We start from the raw sequence: 25,320 nt of genomic DNA, 5'->3' as shown, positions 1-25,320 counted from the left end.
CGCCCAGTCGTGGAGGATTCCCGGCACTGCAACTGGCTTCTCACACCGAGCCACACAATCTTTGTTCCGTCAAATACACAAAGATTGTGAGTAAAAAGAATGTCGAGGAGAGAGGCGAGGGACACCCTGGACAGGATGCCAACCTAACACAGGTCACACGTAAACAATTATTTCCTCACACTTCACAGCTATTGAACTAGTTATCGAATAATAATTGTATGTTTTTTTAAGTATAGGGGGAGGAAACCAGAGTGCGAGGCAGAAACAAGACGTCAACAGACCTCTACGACTTTAACCGCGACAGCAGCCAGAATCCCAAATATTAATCAAAACAACGCCAGTTAATTGATGAACAAAGTGATTATCAGAGGTTAATTAGAAGCTTGTAAATCATTTTTCTTCATTAGCAGATAATCGTCCTCGTCTCCGATGTCGAACGGAAATAAGAAGGAATTCAATCAAACCACGTTATTTCAGGGGTTGTTCGAGGGCATGCGAGGAAGACGAGGGGAAGGACGGAAGAGTAATGATCAACACGTATATTTGTGTCCTTGAAATGCAACATCTACTTCGCTGCGATACTATAAAGTTGTTTGGATGCGATTTTTTAATTTTTAATGAGTCTTCATTTTGCGTCCAAAATATAAATGAAAGACGATAAGTTTGAGAGTTTGTCAACATAAAACTTCAACGTTTAGGTATCTAGAGTCAATAAAGTGTATTTATGATGTTCTGAGCCCGTGAATCACTGCGACTTCCTTCAAGTATCATTAATTTGTTATGGTATTAAACTAAGCACAGAGACCCTGGGCTCATTCTTAAGCTCTCCAAGGGCGGGATACAGGGTCAGGCCCGGGTTATTAACCCTCTAGAGAGCTATAGACGACCTTAACTGGCTCCTTTTCAATGTGGACGAAGTTTATCTTGAGACACACAGTGTCAGGTTAGAAATCCAACTTAACGCTTTTACTTAAACAAGGAATAGAAATCAGATCTGGTTTAAGTTAAACATTTTACTTGTATACAAGTGAGAGAGAATAACGCAGAGTTTACATGTCGGTCCAAATCCTTTTTGAAGCACAGAGCTGTTAGTTCGCTGTTATATTTTCATCACAGTTGCACAATCCATGAATTATTTTACACCATATGTTACTCCTTCAGATATCGTACTTTGCATAAAGACTTCTCCAATCCTCCTGTATTTTCTGACAAAAGCAGTATTACAATTATAATAATCTTATATTTGGTTAAGTAAGTATTTCATTAACACACTCAGGACTTCCCCATCACAAAGTCACAAATTAGTACCGGAATGTTTCCCTTTAGTCCAGTTCCTGACCCTCAAGACTGTAGAGTAGAAATACTGATAAGGAGATTAAAGGGTTGATCTATTGGTCACACATTCTATCCTGGCTACAGAATCTTAAAGTTGTTTTTTGTTTTTGCAAGAGTCATTATTTAAGCCAACGATTCATTATGTGAGGCAACAATAACATGTACTGCTAATGGATTCACAGGAAGTTAGGAATTTCTAACCATTTGATATTAAACAAACTGCTTAATCCAAAATATGTTTTTTCAATCCCAGAAGAATAAATTATATCTTGCTTCAGCTCAACTTTCGTGATGAAACTTAGCATAAAAGCTAAAACAGCTAACATGAGAACAACAAACGTGTTGTGACATAGAAAGTAACCGAATGGTTTCGCCAACACTTACTGGGAGTAGAGCATGCGAGAACGGACGATGAACTTGAAGATGTACTCCAGGGATTTGAGGGTCCGGAGGATGGACTCGCACTGTTCCCCTCGGCTGGACACGTCCAGATACCTCTTCAGAACCGTCATCAGTTTCCTGAGAGATAAAGTTGAAGAGATAAACAATATCGCTAGAGTCACCCAGACTTATCCAGCTTGTCGCACAAGTTCAAGGGTTAACATGAAACTTCATTTTTCACTTGTTCGGAGCAGAAATAAAGAGCAAAGGATGAAGAAAAGAAGACGAGAAGTCACTGCACCAAACTCTTCAGATATAATCCATTGACAAATTGATTCATTCATTTTCTACCGCTTTATCACTCGTGGGGGTCGCGGGGAGACTGGAGTCTATCCCAGTTTCATAGGGCGAGAGGCAGGGGACACCCTGGACAGGATGCCAGTCTGTCACAGGGCACACAGAGACAGACAACCATTCACACACACACTCATACCTATGGACAATTTCCCAAAGTTCTCAATTAAACTCTGTATGTTTTTGGACTGTCGGAGGAAACTGGAGTGCCCGGAGTAAACCCAGGCAACACACGGGGAGAACATACTAACTCCACACAGGAAGAGCACAATTTGGCTTGGCCTGGATGCGAACCAGCAACCTTCTTGCTGCAAGGCGACCACGCTAAGCACTGATTCGTATTTTTTAAATACATTTAGATTTTTCATGTTTAAATCCTTTTTAATGGGTTTTTTTCCACATATAGAAAACTATAAAGAGTTTAATTGTTATCTTCTGTGTTATTTTTTTTTTTCGGGAATTGGTTTGAAGAGCTTTCCAGTGTGTCCTCAAACCTTTTCCACCACGGTAAAATGAACCGCGACCTCGGAGCAATAGTCGCGAGAAACTATTCAAATAATCTGCTGCGGTTGAGTTTCTGACCTCAGAGATATATATACGTAGTTTAATATCATCTTCCCTCGTTTCTCTCTCTTCCGGAGAGTTCCCCTCCATGTTCTCTCAGTTTACTTTCTTCTTTGAACGTCTGCGTGGAGATAAAGGAGGAACGAGTTCAGCCAGAGTTGAGGAACGACACGAGTCGGAAGACGGACGTTTCATCTCCATCGCGCCAGAAGAATTCAAATAAATGATCTGAATATCGAGTTCAAACCACATCTTCTGAGTTCATTCAACGACTCCGTCTTTTTACGAAGAAACGATTGACAAAAACCTTGAATAAGTGTGGGGATGGTTTTTCAAGGAGGTTTTACATCAGGGAACGAACGACAAAGACGTGTTGAAAAACTAACTTCAATCATTCAGTTTGACACGGACCGTGTTTTCAAAGAACGTACTTGTAGGCCAAGGTGGCGCTGAAGTGCTGCTTGATGTAGGCCTCCAGCACCGTGTTGAAATGCTGGAACTTCCTGTCGGCGATGAGGCTGACGATGTATATCTGTGAGGCGAGAAGATGAAGGGAACACGGACGGGAAAGAAAAAGAGTAGAAGTCGGATGTAATAGCGTACCAGGGCGTCGAAGACCAGGATGTCGTAGTCGTCGGTCTGAGAATGTTCCATCATGATGTTGAAGAGAGCGTCCAGAGTGTCCTGCAGGAACTGAGGAGATCCAAGAAGGTCGTGGGTTCGTCATTCTTCTAGATTAACATCAAGGCTTCGCTCACCTTCACCACTTCTTCTCCGTCGATGCTCTTAAGATTCTCCAGGTTTTCCTTGAGGAGTTCTGGACGAGTCCTCCATTTGAGAAGACCCAGGAGTCCCACTAGAGGAAAGGAAAACAAACCCTTCTTCTGTTTATTCATTAAATGAGATGGTGGGCTCATCCCAGCCACTCGGGGGCTAAGGCGGACCATCAACTCACCATTGATTTTTGGTCCCACAACCAACAGATAAACGAGTATTTCAACACACTTTCCAAATCATCTTTGATCGTCGTGTCCAAGAATCCATCTTTTTTTTTACTCTTTTTATAGATTTTTATTTTCCATTTCACACAATTTTCATAATAAAATAAATATATATATATATACAGTATTATGTATATACATTTTCATGTATCAGACTTTTATACCTGTACGTATAGTAGAATGTACGAACCTTTACTCAATGGCGGAATGTACCATTTTTCAAGTTTTACCACTTGAACTTTTGACCACTTCCTGTATGCTTTTATTGTGTCATGGTACTTCCTGTTTTAAACCAGAGTTCCTGTGTTTAAACCGAACATTTTGAGCCCTTTTTTTGTATTTCTGGATCATTTTTCCCCTTGATTTTGTGTCTTGTATTCTTTCTTTCCATTGTTTTTATATAAAACTATACATTTGTTTTTATTTCCTAATGTCCTCTGGTGTTTACTTCTGATCCTGGGTCTGTTTCGAGTATGGAATAATCAGGTCAGTGACTGAGAGTTAAAGTTGATTTTTCAAAATGTAAAATGTACAGACAATAATTGGCCTCTTATCTGAAACATTTAAGTAATTTAGGTTAATATTTGACTGGTAACGGGGTTTCCTAGCAACCGAGATATTCCAGAGGGAGTTGACAAAATGGACTCCGTGGCGAGCGATGACTCCTGTGGGACGGAATCAACCGAATGTCGGCAAGATTTATTAAATTCCGACTTTAATTTTATCGATTCTATAATGACAACTTGAATTAATTTTTGTTTTTTAAATATATTTCGATTTTATTTTATTAATAATTAGTCTTACTACGAATAGATTTTAATATTCCAAATTCAAATAATAAAAAAAAAAAATCTCCAAATTCTACAACATATGTTGGTGTAATATCTTACCAGACCAAACCAATCGAGGTGGTACTGTCTGGAGTCACTATTATACGCAAGTTTTTTTCAATTCATTTAAAGGGAGATTATTGGAAAATATATTGAATTAAGAAGATAAATTAGAATATCAAACAATGTCTAATAATTACATTTAAATTTGAAAATATAGTAATTTACTATTAAATTGTTTAAAATAAAGTTGTTTTCCCCCTGCTGGTGGGTTTACTCCGGGCACTCTGGTTTCCTCCCACAGTCCAAAAACATACAGAGGTTGATTGAGAACTTGTGGGGAAATTGTCCGTAGGTATGAGTGTGTGTGTGAATGGTTGTCTGTCTTTGTGTGCCCTGGGACAGACTGGTGTCCTGTCCAGGGTGTCCCCTGCCTCTCGCCCAATGAAACTGGGATAGACTCAAGTCTCCCTGTGACCCCCATAAAGGGATAAAGCGGTAAAAAATGAATGGATAAATATTTAAAATAAATTCAAGTTTTCGATTTAGAAATTATTAGATCAAATTATTCATTCAATGCTTCAAAAATAACCACTTTTCAATAAAAAAAGGTAAGTTTCAAGAATTTAGAACGATTGAATTAAAATAATTACGCTGATATACTTCCATAGGATTCTAGATTTTTCTTAATTTAAATGATAAACATCATCAAAGGGCATCTGCGACACGTTGAACTGTGAACTCACGTGACTCAACATAGTAAAAAAAAGAGCTGGTCTGGTATCATCAGACTGGGTTCATTACTTCTTCTATGAAGCATCAGCGATCGTGTCTCCATGAACGTTTTCTCTGTCCAGTCATTTGAGACACAGCAGGCCAAACTGCACATCTGGTGGGCGGGTCCCGAACAACAAATCTGTGTGTGTGTGTGTGTGTGTGTGTGTGTGTGTGTGTGTGTGTGTGTGTGTGTGTGTGTGTGTGTGTGTGTGTGTGTGTGTGTGTGTGTGTGTGTGTGTGTGTGTGTGTGTGTGTGTGTGTGTGTGTGTGTGTGTGTGTGTGTGTGTGTGTGTGTGTGTGTGTGTGTGTGTGTGTGTGTGTGTGTGTGTGTGTGTGTGTGTGTGTGTGTGTGTGTGTGTGTGTGTGTGTGTGTGTGTGTGTGTGTGTGTGTGTGTGTGTGTGTGTGTGTGCAGGTGATTAATTCTGCAGGATAATGGTTATTACAGTGATGGACCTTCCTTCCTTTCAGCAGATGTTACGCTGCACCTGCTGACTTCACCTTTGAGTGAGCGAGTGCTGGTGTGTGAAGAAGTTGATCAAATAAATCTAATCCTTACAAAGAGACCGATGTCGGGGTCGAGGATTTGCTTCCGTTAAAGGTTTATGTTAAAAGGTTTAAAAAAGGCTCGTCGTGACTTGAACAACTTTTTCTGGGGGATTCATGACTGAGGTTAATCGTGTTGAAACCATGTCATGTTCATGGACTTCAGATGAGGAGCCAGAAGCCTCGTTGTGAAATGTGTTATTATTGTGTAGAAGAGTCTGTTCCAGATACTAGATGTAAAGATGTGCCCGATTATATTCAAACGTTGAAGTCTAATCATTTGTGTTTAATGGAGGATAAACATCAATAAATAATAAATAAATAAACATTAACATCAATAAACAAAATCCAAAGTAAGGGATCGTTCATTTTTTACTTAATGCTGCCTAATGCACTCTCATAATGCTTTGCCGCCCAGCCTACCAATTACAGACCTCGATCAATTTTGATATCTTGCGACATAGAATTGAGCAACATAGTATTTAAATACAGTATTGTAGTGTTCAATAGGCCGTACATTAGAACAGTGTGTAGAAAGGCATCATGGGAGTTCAACTGTTTTGTTTGTTCAGTGTGTGTGTGTGTTGTCGTGATGTGTGACTCTATTGTATCATCAGTGTGTGTGTGTGTTGTTGTGATGTGTGACTCTATTGTATCATCAGTGTGTGTGTGTGTTGTTGTGATGTGTGACTCTATTGTATCGTTCGTGTGTGTTTGTTGTCGTGATGTGCGACTCTATTGTATCATCAGTGTGTGTTGTTGTGATGTGTGACTCTATTGTATCATCAGTGTGTATTGTTGTGATGTGTGACTCTACTGTATCATCAGTGTGTGTGTGTTGTCGTGATGTGTGACTCTATTGTATCATCAGTGTGTGTTATTGTGATGTGTGACTCTATTGTATCATTAGTGTGTGTGTTGTCGTGATGTGTGACTCTATTGTATCATCAGTGTGTGTTGTTGTGATGTGACTCTATTGTACCATCAGTGTGTGTGTTGTTGTGATGTGTGACTCTATTGTACCATCAGTGTGTGTGTTGTTGTTGTGATGTGTGACTCTATTGTATCATCAGTGTGTGTGTGTTGTTGTGATGTGTGACTCTACTGTATCATCAGTGTGTGTGTTGTTGTTGTGATGTGTGACTCTATTGTATCATCAGTGTGTGTGTTGTTGTTGTGATGTGTGACTCTATTGTATCATCAGTGTGTGTGTGTGTTGTTGTGATGTGTGACTCTACTGTATCATCAGTGTGTGTGTGTTGTCGTGATGTGTGACTCTATTGTATCATCAGTGTGTGTGTTGTTGTTGTGATGTGTGACTCTATTGTATCATCAGTGTGTGTGTGTTGTTGTGATGTGTGACTCTACTGTATCATCAGTGTGTGTGTTGTTGTTGTGATGTGTGACTCTATTGTATCATCAGTGTGTGTGTTGTTGTTGTGATGTGTGACTCTATTGTATCATCAGTGTGTGTGTGTTGTTGTGATGTGTGACTCTACTGTATCATCAGTGTGTATTGTTGTAATGTGTGACTCTACTGTGTCATCAGTGTGTGTGTTGTTGTGATGTGTGACTCTACTGTATCATCAGTGTGTGTGTGTTGTCGTGATGTGTGACTCTATTGTATCATCAGTGTGTGTGTTGTTGTTGTTGTGATGTGACTCTATTGTACCATCAGTGTGTGTGTTGTTGTTGTCATGTGTGACTCTATTGTACCATCAGTGTGTGTGTGTTGTTGTGATGTCTGACTCTACTGTATCATCAGTGTGTGTGTTGTTGTTGTGATGTGTGACTCTATTGTATCATCAGTGTGTGTGTGTGTTGTTGTTGTGATGTGACTCTATTGTACCATCAGTGTGTGTGTTGTTGTTGTGATGTGACTCTATTGTACCATCAGTGTGTGTGTTGTTGTTGTGATGTGTGACTCTATTGTACCATCAGTGTGTGTGTGTTGTTGTGATGTCTGACTCTATTGTATTGTTTGTACAAAACTATTTTCGGCAGATTCAGTGCCATGTGGTGCAGCCTACTCCCATCAGTATGTGTGAATGGCTGTCAAAGCGCTTTGTGACCCTGGTCTAGAAAGGCGCTATATAAATAGAGATTATTATTATTATTATTATTATTATTGAAATATTGACATTAGAATATGATCTTAAGCTCCGCCCACTGAAAACACTTTGTTTCCAGGAGATGAAATCTTGTTTACCATAACCACACCCACTCTGCTGTGATTGGTCAAACATCAAGGTTCGTCACCGCACGTCATAAATCCTGTAAGTCTCCACCTCCAAGGGACTCATTGTATAAACAAAGCGGGGGCGTGATTACAGCTGTCTGGGGGAGGAGTGAAGCCATTATTACGTCGTAATGGGCTCTCGTAACCTCTCGTTCGCCCAGATTTCAGAGCAACTTTATAAAGTAATAAGTGTAAAACATGGTCATGATGAAAGACTTACTGCGTCTTGAAGAAAAGAACATTCACTACATGTCAGGTCGATCATTAGTTGACGTCTAAACGCTGGACTCACCGTTCTGGGTGAGTTTGGTGGAGCAGACCAAGGTGGAGATGCTGAAACTGTCCCTGGAACTGATCGACAAGCCGCCGCCGCCGCTCAGGTTGCTGGAGCTGCGGCTCAGGTGAGACCCCCGGTGGAGGTCCCCGTGATGGTGGCGGGTGGAGGGCAGAGATAAGTAGGAGTTGACGTCCTCCATGCGCTTGCTGTCCCCCTGAGGACGACACCATCCATGAGCCTCTTCTCACTCCATGCAAATGGGCAATTAGCCGAATTATCGACGGCGCAGATGTTTGCCAGAGCTGGTGTCATCGAGGGGGAACCATCATTCCACTCGGGTTTATCTGGAATGTGTTTATGCAAATACTGGAGCCTGAGTGAGGCTTAGACCCCGGCACGCTGGAGGAAAACATCATTTTAATGAGCCTTAGGAGTTAATATTTAAGAGGAGAATCAAGTACTTCACAGTTTCCATCCTGTTGTCGACAAATACGTTTTGTGTGTTTTATAGGAATGAAAATGAACGATTTAAGATCAGAAACTGGTTTCCTTTTCTTTATCTTGTTTGTTTTCAGCCTTATGTTGTCGAACAAAGCGTCGCTCTTGACAGATGGAGTTCGTTTTGAAGTACGACACCAACGAATGGAAGAAAATCAACAACGTTCTTGAGACGTCCAAAAAAACAAAAAAGTGTCGTTACTCAGACTTAAGTACTGTGTTTTATCTCCTCCGATTACTCTTCACAAGGGTAGTTAGAATATGTGTATAAATATATATATATATCCATTTATCCATCCATATATCTTTCCATCCATCCATCTATTTATCCATCTATATATCTATCCATCCATCCATCTATATATCTTTCTATCCATCCATCTTTCCATCCATCCATCCATCCATATATCTTTCCATCCATCATCCATCCATCCATCCATCCATATATCTTTCCATCCATCCATCTATCTATCCATCCATATATCTTTCCATCCATCCATCTTTCCATCCATCCATCCATATATCTTTCCATCCATCCATCCATATATCTTTAAATCCATCCATCCATCTATCCATCCATCCAGTTATCCCTCCATTTATCTTTCTATCCATACATCCATCCATCCATCCAGTTATCCCTCCATATATCTTTCTATCCATCCATCCATCCATCCTTCTATCCATCCATATATCCTTCCATCCATCCATCTATTTATCCCTCCATATATCTTTCTATCCATCCATCCATCCATCATCTATCCATCCATATATATTTCCATCCATCCATCTATTTATCCATCCATCCATCCATCTATGCATCTATGCATCTATCCATCTTTCCATCCATCCATCTCTACCATCTACCGTTTAAAGTTTTTGAATTCCGATAGGCTTTTTTTCTGGGCAGCAGAGATTTTAAATCTCAAATTAATGGGAAAACTACGGAAAAGTGAAATATTGATGGTTGTAAACAGATGGTTCACAGCAAAGTGTGTCCACATGTGGCCCTCTGAGTGCATGTATGCGGCCCCTCATGAGGTCGTGGTAAAACTAGAAAACTGTTTAAATGTACATGTATGAATGTTTCAAGTGGCTTACAACTTTACTTTTTACTGATTAGGACAAATAAAGAAAAAAAAACATTTAAAATGAAATATTGCACAACAAAATAAAAACATAAGCTTATTTTACTTTATTTCTGATGCGTAACTAAATCAAATGCAATGAAATATTTAAAGTTTTATTTTCTTTATAAATAATGAATGACAAAATTATTTTATACTAAATAAAATTACAGCTTAAGCTTGTCTTTTTATTCATTTTCCCCATCATTAACGCTCCTTTTATTCATCCATTCTTTCTCTTGGCTTGACGGCTCCTTTCATGGTCAGATTTTTTAATGTGGCCCCTGAGGGAATCCCACTGCTGGGGGCCTCGACCGCTGGAAAAATCTTTGGTTGTAAAATAAAGTCCACAAATGTTAATGTTGATTTGTGACTCAAAGATGTCAGTGTTAAAAACAAGATAAGGGTCGAACTGATGGACACAAAAAAGACAATATAACAATTTTACTTCCTGTTACTGACAGTTTGGTTTATACCGTATTTTCCGGACTATAAGTCGCTCCGGAGAACAAGTCGCTCCAGCCATAAAATGCATGATAAAGAAGGAAAAAACGTATATAAGTCGCACTGGAGTATAAGTCGCATTTTTGGGGGAAACTTATTTGATAAAATCCAACACCAAGAACAGACATGTCATCTTGAAAGACAATTTAAAATAAAAATAGAGGCAACAACAGAATAATTGTACGTTACGTTACATGAACTGAGAACCTGGTATGTTAACATAACATATTAAGAGTTATTCAGAGAACTATAGCATAAATAACATGCTAAGTTGCCTGCAGTTTATTCAGAACTCTGCAGCAAGAATTCTGAGCCGCTCTAGTAGAAGAACTCACATTTCTCCGATCCTTAAAACTCTTCACTGGCTGTCAGTTTCTTTCAGGATCAACTTTAAAATTCTGGTTCTTACTTTCAGATCTATTCATGGTCAGGCTCCTCCTTACATCACTAATCTGATCCAGCCTTACACCCCAGCTCGGGCTCTGAGGTCTGTGGATCAGAATCTACTTATGGTTCCTGAACACGGCTCAGGACCAGAGGAGAGAAATCTTTTCAGGCTGTTGCTCCTAAGCTTTGGAACGATCTTCTCTCTCTTTGCACTTGATGGATCTACTGACTCCTTTAAGAAGCATCTTAAGACGTTTCTATTTGTTCAGGCTTTTCCTTGATTTTCTGGAACTCCTGTGTTGTTCTCAGTATTACCTTGATCTTTAAAGTATATACTTTTTTGAGTATTGTTTTGATTGTTTAAGCGCTTTGTGTCCCTGGTCTAGAAAAGCGCTATATAAATAAATATTACTTACTTACTTACTTACTTACTAAGAAGTTTACCAAACCATCCGTGTAACTCCAAATAACTCAAATCACATGAAATCTTCATCCTCGGTGTCACTTTTAAACAACTAACTAACTCCGGAGGTAGAAGATGCGGCGCTTCCTCTTCTACGTCAAAATCATCAACACAGGCCTAGAGCGCCCTCTTGTGGTTTAGTGTGAAAATAACATGTGAAATGATATACCGCTAATAATATGTTAATAATTTCTCACCCAAACTATGAAAAAACAAACTGCGACTTATAGTCCCGAAAATACAGTAAACATTTTGTTTGGACCCTGACCTTGACTGTTGGGCCCTTGTGGGATTGAGTTTGACGCCCCTGGTTTACAGTGTCATGACAACGGGTTCTAGAGATATAACATGTACAAATTAACTTTTTAGAGCCACTCACATGTTTGAGTTTGATAGTTAAAGCAGATTCTCATTCATTCAGGTCAAGACTATAGGATTTTAATAAGGAAACACATGTTAATATCGTTTAAAAACGTGCACCATAGACTCTTTCAAACCAGTCAATGATGGCTTCTTAACACCAGCGTAGAGAAGTAATATTGTGCAGGAGGTTCTGGCGATTAAGGCCCGTAAGTGGCGTGAGATGGAGAGCGAGGCCGGGATAATCAGGGACGAGGGCACGAGGGGACCATCAATCTGGTCTCGCCGTGAATCCCAGGTAATTAATCTTTATTGCTTTTGTCATTTAATCAATAAAGGGATTTCAATCTCGGGGTCTGGCTCGTCTGCCGAGAAATCTCTCTTCGCCTTCACTCGACCCGTCTCTGGACCCCCGGTCGTGCCTTGACGTTCTGAATTTCAAGATGGTTTCGCTCTCTCACTTTTCCTCTGACGAACTTTCAAAAGTAGCCGAAAAACAACAACTTACTAATCAGTCGAATAACTATTGTTGAACATGAATGAAAACGGCTTGTTTTTAACATTGACTCGCGACTAAACGGATGTTTTTTAAGTCATTGTTTGTATGAAATTGTGTCTTAATCATGATAATAACTCATTTATATATGTGAAGGACAGTCATTTGAGTGGCAAGAGTGCAGGTTAAGGATGGTATGCATTTACGTTTGTTAAATTCTTGACCTTGAAGACCACGAGGTCGTGAAGTCCGTCCTTCAGAACCGTCCCGTCGTCGTTCATCAGTCGCACGAAGGCCATGGCGAAGTTCTTCTCGCTCCTGTCTTTGGCTGCAAGAGATCGACGGGAAACATCAGGAAAAATTAAAGCATCTTCTTGTTTGTACACGAAAGATGAGATTAGAAGAAATAATAACGAATAAAAATTAATGCTTTATGACGTTCATATTGAAAGTATTTAATATGCCAGTATCAACTGATTTAATCCATCTATTCATTTATCTTTCTATCCATCCATCCATCAATGTAAGTATTACTCTATCCCTCCATCCATCTATCCATCCATCCATCCATCGATCTATCCATCCATCCATCCATCCGTTTGTCTGTCTGTCTGTCTGTCTATCCATCATCTATCCATCCATCAATCCGTCCGTCCGTCCATCCATCCATCCATCATTCTATCCATCCATTCTTTCCATCCATTGATCTATCTATCCATCCATCCATAGCGGTATCCATCCATCCATAGCGGTATCCATCCATCCATCCATCCATCCATCCATCCATGTAAATAACACTATCCCTCATCCATCCATTAGTCTATCAATCCATCCATCCATCCATTCATCACTGTATCCATCACTGTCTCCATCCATCTATCACTCTATCACTCTATCCCTCCATCCATCCATGTATCCATCCATCCATCCATCCATCCATCCCTTCATCCATCTACACATCCATCCATTAGAAAGAAAGACCCTGAATTGATAAATTCATTAAAAATGATACGTTTTCTATTGGATAAACAGCTCAATATAATAACGTCAATAAATCGACATAAAGTTTTCACGATGGTGTCACACGAAGGAAAAAAGAAAACAGGCCTCGTTTGCTTTTGTACTCACACTCCTGGGACGAGCGATGTCTGAACATGAAGCGTAAATGTATTCTGTGCATCTCCTCCAGAGGGACCGCCACCTGGAGGAAGCTTGCAGTTAATTGTAGCAACATTTCAAGAGCGTGCGACGAATCGTTAAGCACTTTTATTTTAACTCCAATGTTGCTCAACAGAAGCATCACAATAGATCATCACACACACACACACACACACACACACACACACACACACACACACACACACACACACACACACACACACACACACACACACACACACACACACACACACACACACACACACACACACACACACACACACACACACACACACACACACACACACACACACACACACACACACACACACACACACACACACACACACACCTTAAACGTCTCCATCCAGCGCGGTTGTTTGATTTGGTAGTAGATGACGGATCTGTATTCACCGACCGGCTTATCTCCGGCTCCCAGACAGATGGAGTTCTGAAGAACCAGACAGGAGATAACTTCAGGACGCAACAACGCAACATTCCGTGAATAAAAAGCAATTGAAAGTCTGAGACGCCGCTGACGCAATCGTCGAAAAGCTCTTGTGACCTCTGACCTGTATGACCTTGCCGTCCTCGTCGCAGACCCACATGATGACCTCCACGTTCTTCTGCGTGGTCTTGTTGTACTTGTCGAAGTCGCCGCCCTGCAGGCTGAGGTAGATGTCGTTCCTCACGTCGCCCGGCATGATGATCTCCGGGAAGCCCAGCTTCCGGGCCACCACGGTGCTGCGGTCCACCAGGTGAGGGTACTCCTTCCGGATCTGGACGATGTCCCCGACCAGAGCCTTCATGGTCACCCACAGGCCTGCGGAACAGAGAGGCACTCTGAGAGAGCAGACCCCCTCCAAGCAGCTCATTTAGACACATTTATGACGGAGTGTGGGAATGATCCATGACAGCGATGGGACAACAGGTGGCAGTATCGTTCGGGATTGAACACGAGCAGAGGTTGGGAACTGTTGCTGCAGATCCTACTTCACCACAGAGAGTGACACATGTCCCAACGAGTCAATGATAAGAACAGATGTGGAAAACTATCAATCGTACACGGTGGCCGAAATATTACATTCACCGACCAAATATGATGAATATATACTTTACTTTCCTTCACAGGAAGTTTTCATTTTCCTTTTAATAGAATTGATATTGAAAAATTTACAACATCTTCAGCTCTAGTAAATGAGAAATATTAGTATTTTCTGAGCATTTCTTTGAGATCCGTTTTTGAGATATTTTCTCACAAACTAATTTTTGCATGAGGCATTTCGGGTGTTTGTGTTTGTCATGGCTTCAATTAGTGACACACATGGATGTAAAATAATCTATTTTTAATTGGCTATAAATTAGTTTCCAGTAATGTGTTGTTAATTAAATTTCACTCGGTCATTGGAATAACAATTACATGACATTAACAGGGACCTTTGTGTTGGTTTTTAATAAAACAAATTATTATAAGTGAAAGAAATCAAAACGATTTCATTGTTTTTATCCTGAAATTAGGTTTTATAGACAAAAGATGTTAGTAGTGGATCATGTGCAGCTCAGAAAATCAAACTAGTTAAGAGAGTTGCCCAATTAACTTTTTTAAATTAATTATAAACTGAGTTAAAACAATATTTACTCTCTTTCTACATATTTGTATCATTTTAAATACATGATACATGTATTAAAGAAAATATTAAATTAAAACAATATTTACTTTCTCTCCCTCTATATAAATATATATATATATATATATATACAATTTAAAATATATGATACATGTATTTTGAATTAATTGAAGTAAATAAATGTTTAGATTGTATTTTTGTGATTCATCTTTCCACCCCCATGACTTCTTTAATGTATCCTATGCAAATTATTATATTTTATTCATATTTATTTTACCCATTCTATATTATATTGTAAACAAAACACCACAACAAACCTTGTGTATTAATTTCTACTAAGAAAATCATTGTATGTTTTACTTGATTTATATTTTTTCATTCATTATTTTTAGTTTGTTTTTACAATACTAGCAATAAAAGTTTTCCCTGCTTAGAAAAATGATTATTCAGTTCAACATAAACCAGGGCGACTTAATTCCGTGACCCGTTTTTGTCAGAACTTTGAGATAAGAGTCCATTAAAGTCAGGAACATAAAACGCTGTGTCGTCTGCTGCCCTCATCATATCTGTGTGTTCAGGTGATTCTTCTATATATCTAGGTTACGCCAGGGCGCCTCCAAGGTTGAGATAAAAGCTACACGAAGTGACAGCCGCTCGCCGTCGTTACGAGACGGTATCACTTGTAGGAGCCGCCGGCGCCGGCTTCAGACACCGGCGGGCGCCGAGTGTGGCGAGGAGGGTGAAGCTAAGGGCAGGTCGTAGAAAACATTCGCTGGCGGACGTTAACGATCCGTCAGGATTATGGTTTTCAGCGGCGGAAGAAGGAGAGGAGGCGTCCAGGGTCGTTTGAGCCGACCGGGAACAAGCCGGGTGTGAAGAGGGCTGCAGATATGAAAAGCCCACACAGTACCTTGGCCCCCGCTGTCTCCACGGAAGGCTGTTACTTTGTTCAGCAAAGTGTGGAGGAAGTCGTTCTCCGCTACGACCCTGCGGCGGAAGAGAGAAGCAACGATATTGGGATTAATTTCTCTCTAAAGAAAATACACATGAAACTAAAGAGTGCCTTTCAGCGGCAGACAAATCAATACCTAATGTATGAAGACCCTGATCCTTGTCAGTTTTGTTTTAGGGTAGACCAGCTCTATTAAACACTAATAAACACTCTAATAAACACTCTTATAAACACTAAACACTCTAATAAACATTAAACACTCTAATAAACACTCTAATAAACACTCTTATAAACACTAAACACTAATAAACATTAAACACTCTAATAAACACTCTAATAAACACTCTAATAAACACTCTAATAAACACTAAACACTCTAATAAACATTAAACACTCTAATAAACACTCTTATAAACACTCTAATAAACACTAAACACTCTAATAAACACTCTTATAAACACTCTAATAAACACTAAACACTCTAATAAACACTCTTATAAACACTCTAATAAACACTAAACACTCTAATAAACATTAAACACTCTAATAAACACTCTTATAAACACTCTAATAAACACTTTAATAAACACTCTAATAAACACTAAACACTCTAATAAACATTAAACACTCTAATAAACACTCTTATAAACACTCTAATAAACACTTTAATAAACACTCTAATAAACACTCTAATAAACACTAAACACTCTAATAAACACCAAACACTCTAATAAACACTAAACACTCTAATAAATACTCTTATAAACACTTTAATAAACACTCTAATAAACACTCTAATAAACACTAAACACTCTAATAAACACTAAATACTCTAATAAACATTAAACACTCTAACAAACACTAAAAAAAACACTCTAATAAACACTAATAAACACTAACAAACACTAAAAAAACACTCTAATAAACACTCTAATAAACACTAATAAACACTCTAATAAACACTAAACACTAATAAACACTCTAATAGAAACTCTAATAAACACTAAACACTCTAACAAACACTCTAATAAACAATCTAATAAACACTCTAATAAACACTAAACACTCTAATAAACACTAATAAACAATCTAACAAACACTAAACACTCTAACAAACACTAATAAACACTAACAAACGCTTAAAAAACCACTGTAATAAACACTAATAAACACTCTAATAATCACTAATAAACACTCTAATAAACATTCTAATAAACACTAAACACTCTAATAAACACTATAATAAACACTCTAATAAACACTCTAATAAACACTCTAATAAACGCTAATAAACACTCTAATAAACACTCGATTTTAGTCTGAGTCATTAGTGTTTATTAGCGTTTATTAAACACTCTAATAAACACTCTAATAAACACTAATAAACGCTCTAATAAACACTCTAATAAACACTCGATTTTAGTCTGAGTCATTAGTGTTTATTAGCGTTTATTAAACACTCTAATAAACACTCAAATAAACACTCTAATAAACACTAATAAACACTCGATTTTAGTCCAAGTCATGGGTCAAACTAAATGTACATTAACAAACCTTCTGTAATAGAGCAAGAACGAGTCTGATGGTGATATTATTACTGGATTCTTGGAGGGTCAAACCATCAGAGGTGTGTATCGGTCAGAATCTAGCCAAACGATACGCGTCACGATACGATATATATATATATATATAGATATATATCACAATATTGTAGGAAAAAAGCTTTTTTTAAAGAATGTAAATGCATGAAAACCGTCACAACACAGTAAACACACATCTGTTATATCACTAATCAAGTGAATATTTAAGTGAATTGTTAATTTAAAGAATCAATAAAGTGCTTCAAATATCGATAAGATATCAATATTTTATCAACCCTAGAATCCAACTTAATTATATCTGTGTTTGTCTTCAAAATCTCACGAGCAAATTCCTTTCCTTCAGGATCATTTCAACTCTTAGGACGTCTCTGTGCAACTGTTGGCCAAGATAAGCATCATTTCTTGGCTTGTTATTCTTGTTGTTGGCAGTTTAAACACTGGCAAAGTTACAGGTCATGAACAAGAACATGCATCTATTATAGTTTGGAACCGACCACATAAAACATCAAATCACTCCCCAGGAGTTGGACAAGTGGAACTCGTAACAATCCTCAACAGCGACCTTGTCAGAACGCGTTTGTGGCTCTCCGTCAAATTGAATGAGGTTTTGGGATGTCGTTCAAAAAGTGTTACCCAGAGTGAAAAGAAAACATTCAGCCGAGTTATGACACCAGTTCCTAAACTCTAAACACCTCACGTATAAGAGGTTCTGAAGGAGAGAAATCTCAGCATGACGTTCTGAACTTGAGGTTTGTTTTGAGCTTCCTGGAGGTTTTGTTGTTTTTCATGCTGTGTTTGACCTTCAGACGTCAAAGATCGAGAGACATCTGACCCCTTGGCATTTACCACCGTTTTAAAATAAATACCGTAAATAATGACTTTTTTTTAACAACAAAAGACAAAGAAACCAGAACAGAAGGCGACAACTCATGAAGTTAGCGTTTAGTTAAATCGAGCGAATACGTCTTTTCCATCACTCGCTTGTGAACTTTGTGTCTACGTGAGCATGAACTTGTGTTAGCAGCGAACAAGGATGTTAACTGAGGTGAGTTAGTTTATACTTTAGACTTTCTTTATCGTCACTTCACAGAAGAACACGGCAGTGAAAAACTGGCAACGAAATTTCGTTGCTTGGCAACCGTTTAAAAAACAACAGCATAGAGTGAATGCATAAATATAAATATTATTAAGTGATAAACAGTGCAATATAATATAAACAGAAGAAATTAATGTTTTAAATATTGCATATAAAAAATATTAATATAATATTTATAAATTATAAACAGTGCAATATAATATGAACAGAATAAATAAATGTTTTAGATATTGCATATAAAAATATAAATATAATATTAATAAGTTATAAACAGTGCAATATAATATGAACAGAATAAATAAATGTTTTAGATATTGCATATAAAAATAAAAATATAATATTAATAAGTTATAAACAGTGAAATATAATATAAACAGAATAAATAAATGTTTTAAATATTGCGTAGAAAAAATATAAATATAATATAAGTTATAAACAGTGCAATATAATATAAACAGAATAAAATGTTTTAAATATTGCATATAAAAAAATATGAATATAATATTAATAAGTTATAAACAGTGCAATATAATATAAACAGAATAAATAAATGTTTTAAATATTGCATATAAAAATATAAATATAATATTAATAAGTTATAAACAGTGCAATATAATATAAACAGAATAAATAAATGTTTTAAATATTGCATATAAAAATATAAATATAATATTAATAAGTTATGAACAGTGCAATATAATATAAACAGAATAAATAAATGTTTTAAATATTGCATATAAAAAAATATTAATATAATATTAATAAGTTATAAACAGTGCAATATAATATAAACAGAACAAATAAATGTTTTAAATATTGCATATAAAAAATATAAATATAATATACATAAGTTATAAACAGTGCAATATAATATAAACAGAATAAATAAATGTTTTAAATATTGCATATAAAAAATAAATATAATATTAATAAGTTATAAACAGTGCAATATAATATAAACAGAATAAATAAATGTTTTAAATATTGCATATAAAAAAATATTAATATAATATTAATAAGTTATAAACAGTGCAATATAATATAAACAGAACAAATAAATGTTTTAAATATTGCATATAAAAAATATAAATATAATATTATTAAGTTATAAACAGTGCAATATAATATAAACAGAATAAATAAATGTTTTAAATATTGCATATAAAAAATAAATATAATATTAATAAGTTATAAACAGTGCAATATAATATAAACAGAATAAATAAATGTTTTAAATATTGCATATAAAAATATAAATATAATATTAATAAGTTATAAACAGTGCAATATAATATAAACAGAATAAATAAATGTTTTAAATATTGCATATAAAAATATAAATATAATATTAATAAGTTATGAACAGTGCAATATAATATAAACAGAACAAATACATGTTTTAAATATTGCATATAAAAATATAAATATAATATTAATAAGTTATGAACAGTGCAATATAATATAAACAGAATAAATAAATGTTTTAAATATTGCATATAAAAAATATTAATATAATATTAATAAGTTATAAACAGTGCAATATAATATAAACAGAACAAATAAATGTTTTAAATATTGCATATAAAAAATATTAATATAATATTAATAAGTTATGAACAGTGCAATATAATATAAACAGAACAAATAAATGTTTTAAATATTGCATATAAAAATATAAATATAATATTATTAAGTTATAAACAGTGCAATATAATATAAACAGAATAAATAAATGTTTTAAATATTGCATATAAAAAATAAATATAATATTAATAAGTTATAAACAGTGCAATATAATATAAACAGAATAAATAAATGTTTTAAATATTGCATATAAAAATATAAATATAATATTAATAAGTTATAAACAGTGCAATATAATATAAACAGAACAAATAAATGTTTTAAATATTGCATATAAAAATATAAATATAATATTAATAAGTTATGAACAGTGCAATATAATATAAACAGAATAAATAAATGTTTTAAATATTGCATATAAAAAAATATTAATATAATATTAATAAGTTATAAACAGTGCAATATAATATAAACATAACAAATAAATGTTTTAAATATTGCATAAAAAAAAATATAAATATAATATTATTAAGTTATAAACAGTGCAATATAATATAAACAGAATAAATAAATGTTTTAAATATTGCATATAAAAATATAAATATAATATTAATAAGTTATGAACAGTGCAATATAATATAAACAGAACAAATACATGTTTTAAATATTGCATATAAAAATATAAATATAATATTAATAAGTTATGAACAGTGCAATATAATATAAACAGAATAAATAAATGTTTTAAATATTGCATATAAAAAATATTAATATAATATTAATAAGTTATAAACAGTGCAATATAATATAAACAGAACAAATAAATGTTTTAAATATTGCATATAAAAAATATTAATATAATATTAATAAGTTATGAACAGTGCAATATAATATAAACAGAACAAATAAATGTTTTAAATATTGCATATAAAAATATAAATATAATATTATTAAGTTATAAACAGTGCAATATAATATAAACAGAATAAATAAATGTTTTAAATATTGCATATAAAAAATAAATATAATATTAATAAGTTATAAACAGTGCAATATAATATAAACAGAATAAATAAATGTTTTAAATATTGCATATAAAAATATAAATATAATATTAATAAGTTATAAACAGTGCAATATAATATAAACAGAACAAATAAATGTTTTAAATATTGCATATAAAAATATAAATATAATATTAATAAGTTATGAACAGTGCAATATAATATAAACAGAATAAATAAATGTTTTAAATATTGCATATAAAAAAATATTAATATAATATTAATAAGTTATAAACAGTGCAATATAATATAAACATAACAAATAAATGTTTTAAATATTGCATAAAAAAAAATATAAATATAATATTATTAAGTTATAAACAGTGCAATATAATATAAACAGAATAAATAAATGTTTTAAATATTGCATATAAAAATATAAATATAATATTAATTAGTTATGAACAGTGCAATATAATATAAACAGAATAAATAAATGTTTTAAATATTGCATATAAAAAAAATATTAATATAATATTAATAAGTTATGAACAGTGCAATATAATATAAACAGAATAAATAAATGTTTTAAATATTGCATATAAAAAAATATTAATATAATATTAATAAGTTATAAACAGTGCAATATAATATAAACAGAATAAATAAATGTTGTAAATATTGCATATAAAAATATAAATATAATATGAATTAGTTATGAACAGTGCAATATAATATAAACAGAATAAATAAATGTTTTAAATATTGCATATAAAAAAATATTAATATAATATTAATAAGTTATAAACAGTGCAATATAATATAAACAGAATAAATAAATGTTTTAAATATTGCATATAAAAAAATATTAATATAATATTAATAAGTTATAAACAGTGCAATATAATATAAACAGAATAAATAAATGTTGTAAATATTGCATATAAAAATACAAATATAATATTAATAAGTTATAAACAGTGCAATATAATATAAACAGAATAAATAAATGTTTTAAATTGCATATATAAAATATAAATATAATATAAATAAGTTATAAACAGTGCAATATAATATAAACAGAATAAATAAATGTTTTAAATATTGCATGTAAAAAATAAAATATAATATTAATAAGTTATAAACGGTGCAATATAATATAAACAGAATAAATAAATGTTTTAAATATTGCATGTAAAAATATAAATTTAATATAAATAAGTTATGAACAGTGCAATATAATATAAAAAGAATAAATAAATGTTTTAAATATTGCATGTAAAAAGTAAAAATAAAAATATAATATAAATAAGTTATAAACAGAATAAATAAATGTTTTAAATATTGCATATAAAGAGTAAAATTATAAATAAGTTATGAACAGTGCAATATAATATAAAAAGAATAAATAAAAGTTTTAAATATTGCATGTAAAAATATAAATATAATATAAATAAGTTATAAACAGTGCAATATAATATTAACAGAATAAATAAATGATTTAAATATTGCATGTAAAAAGTAAAAATATAATATAAATAAGTTTAAAAAAAAGTAAAATATACAGTATATATATATAAATAGAATAAATAATGTTTTAAATTGCGCTCGAAGTTACTAGTAACGTTGCTTTCTGCAAAGTAGGGGCTTGAGGGAGCAGGTGGAGGGGCCTGAGAGCGCAGGTCTGCAACCACCATTAGAGAGAGACGACCCCTCCAGGTCCAGTATAAACCCGTTTAAGGACCGACCCCAGAACCGTGTGTTCAGTAGAACTGATCTAAGGACGGCGAGGTTATCGACGCCATTATTCCAGAACTCAAACGCCGCCTCCAAGATTAACCCTGGTGCTTCACCGACTGCTGCGAGACACGAGCAGATTACGAAGGACTCCGCAGCGAGTGAACATCACAGAACGCAAGCCTTGGCAGCGTCGCCGAGTGTTACTCCCTCTCCTGGCGCTGATCCGGCGCCGTATCTGCACACCATCAGCCGTTCGTGGATCGTGGGACGGCAGGAAGAGCGAGAGGCTCTCGAAGTCGTGGCTGCGAATTAAATCTTAAATATTTCAGGAGCTCAGGAGCCTCCGGTCTCTCCTCCCGACAGACTTGGTTTCACTTTTCATTAAGTAGTTCCAGGAGTTTCATTAACAAGCTACAAACCCCAGGCTGCGGAAAATGTAAGCATTGTTCAGGCCGACGTCGACGACCTTTGCTGCTCGCCGTCATTCAAAGTGTGCAATAAAGTTTTTTTTCAATGTGGAACAGTGGTCCACAAACTTTTTCCTTTTTCCCTTCTTTGTAACAGTAAAAGCTTGACGATCCCTAAACGTACAACTGTATTTCCAGGAAGTCACGCATAACCAAATAACTAAGGCTGCACGATATATCGAAAAAATATCGATATCGCGATATTGGCCCGTGCGATATGCATATCGAAAACACGCGAAAACTGAGCGACCTCAGAGAGGAGCCGCCGGCGCGTCGCGATATCACCAAATCAATAATAAATCCACCTTCTTGTACGCGCACACATAACACTTTATAAATGACGCTAACAACTTAGCTTGTTAGCACACGGTTAAGACAGACTAAATCAAGCATTTTTTAAATCCGCACTTCGACCAATCAGTGTCGCGTTCTGTAAAGTTGTCAATTTGTACTTCTATGTCTCCTTGTTGTTTACGTCTCCGTCCGTCTGTGAACTGTGCGGCGCAGCTTGCTAGGCTAGGTTGCTATGGCGACGCGTCTTGCTGATGTATCGCAGCTCAGTATATCCACGGAAGTAATACTAACTTTTGATCTAGTCAAACACTAGTGATCCAGTGAAGTAATACTAACTTATGATCTAGTCAAACACTAGTGATCCAGTGAAGTAATACTAACTTCTGATCTAGTCAAACACTAGTGATCCAGTGAAGTAATACTAACTTATGATCTAGACAAACACTAGTGATCCAGTGAAGTAATACTAACTTATGATCTAGTCAACCACTAGTGATCCAGTGAAGTAATACTAACTTATGATCTAGTCAAACACTAGTGATCCAGTGAAGTAATACTAACTTCTGATCTAGTCAAACACTAGTGATCCAGTGAAGTAATACTAACTTATGATCTAGACAAACACTAGTGATCCAGTGAAGTAATACTAACTTATGATCTAGTCAAACACTAGTGATCCAGTGAAGTAATACTAACTTCTGATCTAGTCAAACACTAGTGATCCAGTCACTCGTCTCTTTCAACCTCCTTTCTTAAAGCAACATATCGTAAGAACTTTTCATCTCGTCTCAGTTGTTTTCTGATAAGATCGTGAACTTCCAAACAAACCTGTCCGTCTTCACCGTATGCTAACGAGCTAAGTTGTTAGCGTCATTTATAAAGTGTTATGTGGTGCAGCCTACTCCCATCAGTATGTGTGAATGGCTGTCAAAGCGCTTTGTGACCGTGGTCTAGAAAGGCGCTATATAAATAGAGATTATTATATCGCGACGCGCCGGCGGCTCCTCTCTGATGTCACTCAGTTTGGTGGGAAACCGATGCAAGTCCCGCGAGACTGAGCGTTATAAGTGATACATATATAAGTGATACATATATAAGTGATACATATATAAGCGATACATATATAAGCGATACATATATAAGCGATACATATATAAGCGATACATATATAAGTGATACATATATAAGTGATACATATATAAGTGATACATATATAAGTGATACATATATGAGTGATACATATATAAGCGATACATATATAAGTGATACATATATAAGTGATACATATATAAGCGATACATATATAAGCGATACATATATAAGCGATACATATATAAGTGATACATATATAAGCGATACATATATAAGTGATACATATATAAGCGATACATTTATAAGCGATACATATATAAGCGATACATATATAAGCGATACATATATAAGCGATACATATATAAGCGATACATATATAAGTGATACATATATAAGCGATACATATATAAGTGATACATATATAAGTGATACATATATAAGTGATACATATATAAGTGATACATATATAAGTGATACATATATAAGTGATACATATATAAGCGATACATATATAAGCGATACATATATAAGTGATACATATATAAGCGATACATATATAAGTGATACATA

General features: G+C 34.7%; 1 protein-coding gene across 2 annotated transcripts in view; it reads right to left on the bottom strand.

Annotated features, from left to right (window-relative positions):
* dock2 (dedicator of cytokinesis 2) overlaps window positions 1–25,320 on the bottom strand; it is a 171,403-nt gene that overhangs the window by 134,695 nt on the left and 11,388 nt on the right. The window contains exons 12-21 of one of the 2 annotated variants that reach the window (XM_087799620.1): window positions 15,831–15,907; window positions 13,865–14,115; window positions 13,645–13,743; window positions 13,263–13,335; window positions 12,341–12,462; window positions 8,318–8,516; window positions 3,393–3,490; window positions 3,238–3,327; window positions 3,066–3,166; window positions 1,720–1,854 (exon numbers count right to left, since the gene is read on the bottom strand). In XM_087799620.1, the coding sequence (XP_087655746.1) occupies window positions 1,720–1,854; window positions 3,066–3,166; window positions 3,238–3,327; window positions 3,393–3,490; window positions 8,318–8,516; window positions 12,341–12,462; window positions 13,263–13,335; window positions 13,645–13,743; window positions 13,865–14,115; window positions 15,831–15,907 (1,245 nt within the window). The remainder of the gene's footprint in view (window positions 1–1,719; window positions 1,855–3,065; window positions 3,167–3,237; window positions 3,328–3,392; window positions 3,491–8,317; window positions 8,517–12,340; window positions 12,463–13,262; window positions 13,336–13,644; window positions 13,744–13,864; window positions 14,116–15,830; window positions 15,908–25,320) is intronic. The other variant, XM_087799621.1, reaches the window with a different exon arrangement.

The sequence above is a fragment of the Callionymus lyra genome, chromosome 9 (genome assembly GCF_982586985.1).
Source record: "Callionymus lyra chromosome 9, fCalLyr1.hap1.1, whole genome shotgun sequence".
Lineage (NCBI taxonomy): Eukaryota > Metazoa > Chordata > Actinopteri > Syngnathiformes > Callionymidae > Callionymus > Callionymus lyra.
This window is presented reverse-complemented; position numbering and strand designations above follow the sequence as displayed.